The 9738-nt window shown below is 41.2% G+C and overlaps 1 protein-coding gene across 2 annotated transcripts; it reads left to right on the forward strand.

The window, feature by feature from the left end:
- Positions 1-1464: 1464 nt before the first annotated feature.
- myoz2b (myozenin 2b) lies at positions 1465-6002 on the forward strand. 2 transcript variants are annotated; one of them, XM_069666169.1, is made up of 6 exons: positions 1465-1584; positions 2568-2677; positions 3795-3961; positions 4358-4451; positions 5122-5284; positions 5361-6002. In XM_069666169.1, the coding sequence occupies exons 2-6, from the start codon at positions 2596-2598 to the stop codon at positions 5584-5586; spliced, it is 732 nt and encodes a 243-aa protein (XP_069522270.1). In that variant the 5' UTR covers positions 1465-1584; positions 2568-2595; the 3' UTR covers positions 5587-6002. The 2 variants fall into 2 exon arrangements, with proteins under 2 accessions (XP_069522270.1, XP_069522271.1); XM_069666170.1 differs by lacking the exon at positions 2568-2677.
- Positions 6003-9738: the final 3736 nt, after the last annotated feature.

The following is a 9738-nucleotide window of genomic DNA, read 5'->3' on the forward strand; positions in this document are numbered from 1 at the left end:
CTTTGACTTTGTGATCACTTTTCCAGGTTTTTAGCCACAACAGATGTTACTCATGTTGTCTTTTCTCTCACTACAATTGCAAAGGTGATGGCAAGTATATTTAAGCATATTCAATCTGTTCCACTTACTGCCAACTACAAACACACTATCACTGTCAGCTCAAGGGAGGTTAACAGCATTTTTAGGAAAGCAGCTTAATTGCAATAATGATAAAAACTTAATCAAACCTACAAGTGAGACAGATATACCAATAATTTTTCTATAATTATATATTTATATTTAAGTTGTATTTAAGAAAAGACATAATGCATGTATAGCTTTATAAAGTATCCAGTCTTTGATCACACACTGCGTGGTGTTCAAGTGTAAACAGAACCACAGTTTCAATATTTCAATGTTGCCATGTATCGGGCTAATTGAGTCTTTGCTCTGTGTTTGGTGATTTTCTTGGGTAAATTGTTGTTTTTAGCACCTTTAAAACACAAGCTGAAATATTAAAGGACATGAAAAAACTTTAAGCCATTTTCAGTGTTATTTTTCGTGGTTCCAAGTCAATGTTTGACGTAGACTGACATCATGCTATGAATTAAAAATGAATTATTGTTTAGATTAATACTCTCATAATGTGTCACATACCTGTACCTATTCAAAAACAATGTCTATTGATGCTATATATATTTATTCATTTAAATGTCTCATACATAATGTTTCATAATATAATGTTGATTGAGTCTACAGCACACTAATAGTGCATGTTACTATAGTTGAGGTCCAAAACCACACCTGCAATGACGCTCACAGGTCCACAAAATAAGGTTAAACGGAGATCACCGAGATTGTCACTTTAAGATGATGTCACAAACATCTCTCATGTATCAACAGTTTATTTTTTACGAGAGATTAAATGTTCAGTATGTCTGAAGGGTGACATCTAAACTAACTAACCTTTAGCAGCCAGGGTAATGTCCTTGATGCTGCTTTATAAAAATCTTTTGGGCTGCCCACCATCCCAGCGATGAGGCCCCGCTCCCCTTTAACTCCTCCCCCCCCGCAGACCTGTATATCATTACCCAAAGTCAGTAATCACACATAATGACAGTAAAACTATCCAGTTTGAGGAGAGGAGTACACAAGGAGCAGCTGTGCCCGGCGTTAACCACCTCCCGACGTAAACCCTCAGAGGTTACGTCAACTCACAGAGACATGCCGACTTTGAAGAGTCAACACGAGGAAGGAAACATGTCTCTGGAGGGGAGTCCTTGCCTCACAAAACATCACACACAACATGTGTGTGTTGTCCATCCTCTCCCCTCTCCCCTCCCTCTCTCCCCTCCCTCTCTCTCTCTGGTAGCTATCCTTGCCCCGTGGTGTTAGAGAGTGGTTTTGAGTGTTTGACAGGTTAAATTTAGCCTATTGATGTAAGCTGCATTCCATTCACAACAGACACAGAGGCACACTCACAGTTTGGCTTTAGTGTCCGGGAGTGTGAAGATCAGGGAAGATCAAACTACCTACTGTAGGTTGACCCCTGAGCCTCCGCGTCTCCTCAAGGATACAGGTCGCACACTAGGGATACCATCACAGGTACGGACAAACATCGACAGGGTGCATTTCATGAATATTTAGTATTTTAAATGATACTGAAGGTACGTTAGAACGTTGGGGAAGGTCGCTGTATTGTGATAAATGAAATTCAGCAGCATCAAAGTACTTATATGGATGATTTTGCACTGATAGCATGAAACTGCTTTGTGTTCTGTTTATATTGCATGGAAAAATTTGTAAAATTGTCAAAAATAGCAGATAAATATACTACCGAAAATTATGTGTATTTATAGTCTAAAAATCCAGCATCATGTTCTGCAATTTACAAGAAAGAAAAACGAAAAAATATGCAATTGTAGCAACGAATGCAAATCTATTTTGAGCTCCTTATTTTGTCCACTGCTCGACATTTGTTGTCTCCAGCGACACATACAAAACAAAGGACACTAAATTCACCCTTGACCTTTACACAGGTGATTTAATTTGACACAACATTAACCCGGAGATTCCTCTAACATTTGCTCACGTACTAAGAAATGGATTCAGTGAAGAGGGCAGATTTAAGAATTACGTGTGCGGCACTGATGTCGGTACAATGGGGCTTTGGGATTATGTAATGTATTGTAATCTGTTGACTGTAACCTCTACAGAGATTACTGTAACATGACGAACACTGATATGGCAGATTTATTTAAGAGGGTTGCGATAAAAACTGGACGGAAATAGGAGATACTGTAGACTTAAAAAACTGTATACTGTGATAGTCTATTACATAACAGAAAAGAATAGGGATGTTTATTATCACATGCAGGTTACTCTGAGTTTAAATGTTTCTGGTCAGCTTCTCAATATTGTCTGGTACATTACAGAGGCAGGGCGGTTTCTATGACAACTTATGATAGATGACAGCAGCTAGTCAGTGTAAGGGCTGAATTGGTTGATGTCACATTATAGGGAATAAAACTCCTCTGTTAATGACGTGGGCAGAACAACTACATCCTGTGTCCTGTATGTGTTTCCAGTCCTCCTGCCAACCTTGCCAAAGCCACAATGTCACAATTCTGTACAATGCCAACTGGAGAGAGGAAGAAGCGTGCAGCAGCTATTTGCCGAGAGGTCCATGGTACCAATGGTATGATTTTTAGATTTGAGGCTCACTGCTGCAAGAGAACATCCATGATCTGATCTGGGTTCAGAATGTCAGGGCTACTCTCCAGCCCAATACTTGCCATAAATAATCTAATGTGATGATTTAGTACCTATGGTGGCTAATCCTTTGTCGTTGTCCTTTTCAAAAGTCTATTTGTGGAGAGGGGAGGGAAGTCGCGAGGGCCAACTGTGTAGCTGTTTGTTATGTGACAGCCCGTGACAGCTGGGGTACATACCGTCTGTAGCGGTGGATGAGGAAGCATCCTGAACATCCACAAACTAATTCTCAAGTACAATGACATCTCATTCTCCATGACCGGGCTCAGAAAATGGAAAATATGAATTTTCTGACACCTTTAATGTATTTTATGGACCTTCCCTTTAAAGTTTGCCAGCTGAGGATTATATCAGGGAACATTACTGCGTGTGTATTTATATTTAATATCCAGCTCTCTGCAGCTCTAAAACCAGCGCTGGATTAACCCACTAGGGAGGCTCAGGGGCGAAAACAAACTGTCGCTACTATTCCCCTCCCAAGCTAGTTTGTGATAACTTGATTATATGAAATCTATTAACGGATATGCAAGGTATAAACATGACTTCACCTGATGCACTAACTGTGACAGGGTGAGAAGGGTGGCGTGATCCTGTTCATTGGTCATTAAGACATCAGGGAACGGTGTTAACTCGTGGAAAACAATATTTGAAGAAGGAAATTTCAAGTTACAAGACAGCAAAGGGATAAGGTTAGGATGAGACATGAGGGCACCCAACATTTCAGTCAATATTGTGCTTTTGTTGTGCGATTGCCAAAGAAATCAGCAATTCATAAAATATCCATGATTGCCTGACTGTTGCCTTCAGAAAATCTGAGGCAGTTTCCTACTTTTGCCAACTTTAAGTGGCCCAAAAAGCATTAGTGACAAATTAGCCTTTTGTTGGTTATCCACTTTTAAAATGTATGATACATTTTGGCTTGAATGACATGTTTTAGTTAGTTTTTTTAATACTGTTCACTCACCCTTATGTAAAATGAAACAGTTATCTATTTCATCCCCACTACATCCTTAATCTTTTTTCTCACCTTCCTTGCCTGACAGGGGACGTAATGGATCTGGGGAAGAAGCTCAGCACTCCTAAAGATATAATGCTGGAGGAGCTATCGTTGCTGTCCAACAGAGGGTCCCGACTTTTCAAAATGCGCCAGAGGAGGTCTGAAAAATACACATTTGAAAGTATCCAGAATGAGGCAAACGCACTGCTCAATGTAAGTCGACTTACATGCGTAGAGCAGTCACACCTTACATTTGAATATAAGTTTATCCTGTTGCACAATGCTGACCTCCAGGAGCTCTGCCATTCGTGCAGTCTGCATGAAAATTTGTCACTATGTCTGTGTGGTGCTCTTCAAGCACTTTAATCAGGAAATATGCTCTTGAAAAAAAGTGTCGCAACACATGGATGATAACAAAGACAATGTGCCTCATGCCTCTGGCATCCTCCAGCCTAATCTTCTGAGGGGCTGCTCATGCACTTGATGAGGAGCGGCTTCCTTGTTTATCAGTGCCTGATGATGTGTGTGTGCAACGTAGCTCGATCTTAGTGCACAGAAGAAAACAGCAACTAAATATATGTGGTGTACTTTGCTTTTGTTTTTTTGCAGAATGATATTCTAACTCAGAATGCACAAACTGTACAAATTACAGTGGATGCACCAACCGACGGAAACACTGCTAATCCAGACAGCACTGCCTCAGGTAATAATGCTGCTCAGTCTGAGAGGCTGCTTATTGGTTTGTTGAGCAGCAATATTCTGACATATACTTTCAACATAAGTCCAGATTTCAAGATGTTAAAACGTGGTAATTGAAAAATGATTCCTGCACCATCTCTTCGGCTGTGACACTGTCAAACAAATCAAGCTGTTATGCGCTGTGCGGTTATGTAACGCTGTCATGATAATGACAAGTGGTATCATACAGTCACAGCAGCTGGTGTTCTCTTACAGCAACTTATTTAGGAAGCTTCAAGCCATGATTAATTATAGAACCCGAAGAGCTTTAAGTGTTTTATTTTGTTATATTTTATATACTTGAACAGCCAGTAGAGCCTTGTGCTTATTCTAAAATGCTCCAGCAGGGTGTCATTGCATGTCGACACATTATATGATGAGTGCACACTTCAACTATGTGCTATTTTAAGGCCTCAGATCGCAATGATGGACAACTCAGTGTGCCTGTAAGTGTTTTCTAAGCACAGTCTCAGTTCATAATCCTATCCGCTCTAAAGCCGACAAAAAAAAGCCAAAGAAAACAGCTCAGCATTAACTCGTAACTGCAACCAGAACTGTCAGATCCTTCTCTTCCACAATATGACCTTATGTCGATGTTTCTCCTCTGGTGTGCCTCTCTGTGTGCTCCTAAACAGACAGTACTGCAGACAAGGTAAACGCCACAGCTATGCCCAAGTCCTATCACTCACCATGGGAGCAGGCCATCCTCAGTGACCCCGACCTCGCTGAGACTATCAAACTGACGATGCCAGCACCAGACCCACGAGCAGATCTGCCCGAGTACAAATCCTTTAACAGGTACGGAAGCTAAATTTTAGGGAATATGAACAGAGCGCGACAAAGTGTTTACCATTCACTCCTGATGTCGCTACAGGGTTGCTACTCCTTACGGTGGCTTCGACAAAGCTCCCAGAGGAATCACATTCAAGCTCCCTGAGGTGGACCTGAACCCGCCCAGCTACCCCGAGCTGCAGGAGCCGGGGGTCAAGCGTCCCACCTTCAACAGAACAGCCATGGGGTGGATATCTGAAGGCACCCACATGATCCTTCCCACCATCACCCTGGAGCCCATTCAAGTCCCAGAGTCGGACGACCTGTAGATGCTCCTACTGGATGCAATCTGCAACACGTCGGCTGTAGCATGACGGCCTCGTCGATAACAACAAAAAAAGTGAAATTGTAGTGAAGTCACAATTCCTTTCAAAAATGTGGGATGTTTTCCCGATTTAATGGACAGAAAGTGTTTGATGCTTTTTTTTGTGCCTAGTTTGTTTGGTGTACATGAAAAAATAACTATATTCAAAGAAAACCATGTAAATAGCAAAGGATTGTGCTATCCATAATTCAAGAAGTCAAAGAGATACTCAAAGCAAAACTGTAAATGTTATTAATGTTCAAATGAATTGATGAAGATGTAATGTAAATAAAGAATGCAACTTATTTATTGATGGGACACCACTAGAACACGCAGAAAGTTATATTTCATTATTTATGGTATGCATTATGTCCTAATATACTGAAGCTACTTTAAAGATTTAATCTTAAAAGATTTTCATTTAAATAAAAGTCACTATCTATTGCTGAATGAGGTAACACAATGGTGACTGAGCCTATGGCCCACTGATGAAAGCCTTTGCATTTGCAGTATTACAGACTGGGTGTCACAAGTCACAAGTCACAAGCAACGCCCAGTTACTGACGCCTTTTCCTCACCCAGCAGTGGTTGTTCTGCCAGAGAGGGTAGGCGGAGCTAAGCGGATGCATTTCCGGTTTCTGTAAATGTTGTGAGTAAACAGTAATCTACTATGGCTGAACAAACAAAGAAAAGACAGATGACTACAGATACAACTTATACAGATACAACTAATACGTACAATTACGTGAAAATCCAAAGAAAAAGAAACAAACTCGACGCTCAGATGAAGGCAAACAGTCAACCATGACGATGGGAGCCAGCCGGAGACGTCTGGTTATCTCGGTAGTGCGCTCCTAAAACTGCCGATTACCGCCATAAGGTGCCGCAAAATAGAACAAAACTGATATCTTCAAGATAATCACTTACAGGATAAGATCTTACAGGAAAAAATGTTTAATTTATACATTAAGATAAATTTATCTAAGTTAATCTAAAATCCAAATGCACTGGGGACGTTTAAACTATTGAAACGTTCATTTAAGATTTTGAAATTACAATACCAGTCAGGACTCTTTTTAATGTACATGTCCTTCACAGAGGATGTATCGATAGCTCACCACAGGACAGTGCAAAACGAATATAGTTATGCATGCCTCATTTGAAAGGAATATCACTATATTATATACTAAAACAATGCTGTGTATGAGTTGAAAACACACTGGATGTCTGTGAGTGATATAAGGTGTGTTTCTGAAGAACTGAGATGAAAATATCAAGCTGTGTGATTCTCCTCCTCTACTTGATGCTGCTTCTGATGTAGTTTGAGTGCAACGCCTTCTCATACACACTTTTGAATCATGTATATTGTATGTTAAGTTCTTCACTTAATGCACAACATTTTTATGCGTCTGAATACGAGTGCACATGAAGCATGATGCGTGACTTTCAGACATCTGGAGAAAAGAGAGAGGGGGAGATAGAGAGCAATGTGGAAGGACGTATTGGTTATTGGTAAAATACTGACTCAAATAGCTGGACTGGTTGTGGTGTTAATAGGGTCAATTCTGGGTCAATCTATTCCAGTCAATTTTATATTTAAGCATATGTTTGCATACTAAGCCATACATCAGCAGAGCGCCAAGCGGCCATTTTGCTCAAAGGCAGAAGGATGGAGCTCCCCGGCACGCGAGGAGGGAGCTAAAGTGTCAGCTGTTTGGAGGTGTTTCATGCCAACAGGTTTAATGAATGCTTGCCATGTGTCAAGCTGCAGTGTTACACGGGGTGCATTGCAACACACGGCAACACATCCAACTTCATCACGCACTTCCAGAAGCATCAAGCCAATAACAATCCAGCCATAGATATCACAACACCAACTCCAATTTGTATCTGACGTTCCGAATCAGACTTTAAACAATGACCAACGTGGAAGGAATGAAAGGATTTCTGGCTACACTGGAACACAAGAAGTACATTCCCTCATCCCCACGAGGCTCAGTCGTCTCCAGACAATTGCTGATGGGTTCCAGGATTTGGTTTAGGGTTATTTTGCCTTACACATAAAAGAGTGACTCCAGTCTCCCACTCCATGAGGCATTGAGCTTCATAACTGCTAACTCATATTGAAACGGTACTCTGTTTGAGCCAATACCCAAAGCCCAGGTATTGGTATCAAGATCAATATATCATGTTTCGCAGTAGAGTCTGTATAGAGGACATTACACTGACTTCTACATGTAAATCCTGTTGTGGGTTCACAGAAAGTCTGGATCAGTCTAAAATCCTGATTATTAAAGAACTAAATAAACTAAAAATACTGCATAAACCGATGTGGGTCATAAGAGGTAGAGATTCATAGTTGCTGCTGGGAGTCTATCTCAGCCACTATTTCAGGAAGCTTGAACTACTACACACTGGAATCTGAAAAAAGAGAGAACAAAACAGATCCAAAAAAAACGACTCCAAAAATAACTTAAAGAACGGTTGAGTCTGACAGCTCATCTGAGTTTGCCGTGCAACATTCAGACGGAGGAATGTGCAGCTTTGTTTCTTTATAAATAAGACCAAAAATGCTTCATATGTCTCCAGGGAGGTTTCAGTGCAGTTGCTGGAGCCAAGACAGGCTGAGAGAAATGCTGTACAGAGTTAATCTGTATTTTTACACACATGTCCATATAGACTGCACATGTATACACATTGAACATTGAAATCAGCTGTTAGAAAATGAAAGTAATGCCCTCTCATCTTGCAGCACAGTTACTGTGCATCATTGTATATTCTCTATTATGTAATACAAGATGCTCTTGCTCAGTATTCTCAAACAGATTTCATTCTTGGAATCCAAATCAGGGAGACTTCTCAGTGTAACAACTCACAAAGAGTGAATTACACTGTTTTTCACAGCCTGGCTTGAATGCCGTAGACTCAGACATTACACAGACACCTACACACACACAGCAAATAATACTATCCAGAGAAGAGAGAGGAAAAGTAGCAACTCGTTTTATCCCGGATTTGTGACATGAACCTGAAAATCTAACTCTGACTTTTTTGGCCTTATTTGTGTAATGGATAATGAAGCTATGTACCCAAAAGACAAACAGAAAGTTTGTAATATTTTGGACGGATTCACCTAAAGGCACACAAATTATTGAGTGACATTTCTGCTGACTAAGCTTGTGGGCACCATCAGGCTCTTTCAGTCCTGTCTACACTTAAAAACCTGCTCTGCTCTGCAGGCTTTCCCCTTCCAGGCCCTCCATCTGCCCCATTTGTTGTTATGCCATGTCCGGTTTACTGCAGCAGGAGAGTCACATGGATAAAAAATGGCTGGTTTGTATTATTTTTATTGCTTTTTGCTAAAATATCACTCGCAATAAGACACATAGTACAATGAAGGCAGAAAAAGTTCACGTTATGGCAAATGTGGCATATTTACACGTTTGGTATTTCATGTTATCTGAATATAAAACTGTGTTCTGTTCTGTTGTTTGACATTTAAGTGAGAGCATTAAGAGAAAAAAAGAAAAAAAACAGGCAGGGTTTAGTCCCCACAGTGCTGCATGATTATGAAACCAGTGCAGTCATGTGATGTCTTCTCTCATCATCATCATGACAAGTTGGAAGTCTGACCTTCCGCCAGCACACAGTTTGCCATGCAGGGATTGAAGATTGCTATACAGCAGCAGTGCACTTGAGGCTACACTAGGGGCGGAGTTTGACCTCTCAAGTCTCAAAACATCACTAATCCGCGTCGGACATTCTGGCACAGGCCATCACTGGCCCCGTTTGTACAGAAAGGGGACGAATTTTCACCGAAATATCCCTATCCCGACCGGGTCTGTGTGGCAGCAAACGCAGGCTCGCGCTGCCGCCTGTGTGCGTGTCGGAGGGATTGGGACCGCTGCACTATGGCAGATAGTGCATTATATGCGTCCGGACGTATCTGCAGTCTTTTCTAGCCTGTTTTATTCGCGGGATTCGGAGAGAAGTGTTGGGATTTTGCGCGATTGACAGCTGGACCGCCCTGCGCTTGCATCGGAGGCGAGCTACCAAGTATCCGCTTCCGTTTAAGGTGAGTCGGCAGAGCACTTGTTTTCTCTCCATGCCTGAATGC

The sequence above is a fragment of the Semicossyphus pulcher genome, unplaced genomic scaffold (genome assembly GCF_022749685.1).
Source record: "Semicossyphus pulcher isolate SPU_LCO1_2020_fin unplaced genomic scaffold, fSemPul1.0.p SCAF_17, whole genome shotgun sequence".
In the NCBI taxonomy this organism is placed as follows: Eukaryota; Metazoa; Chordata; class Actinopteri; order Labriformes; family Labridae; genus Semicossyphus; species Semicossyphus pulcher.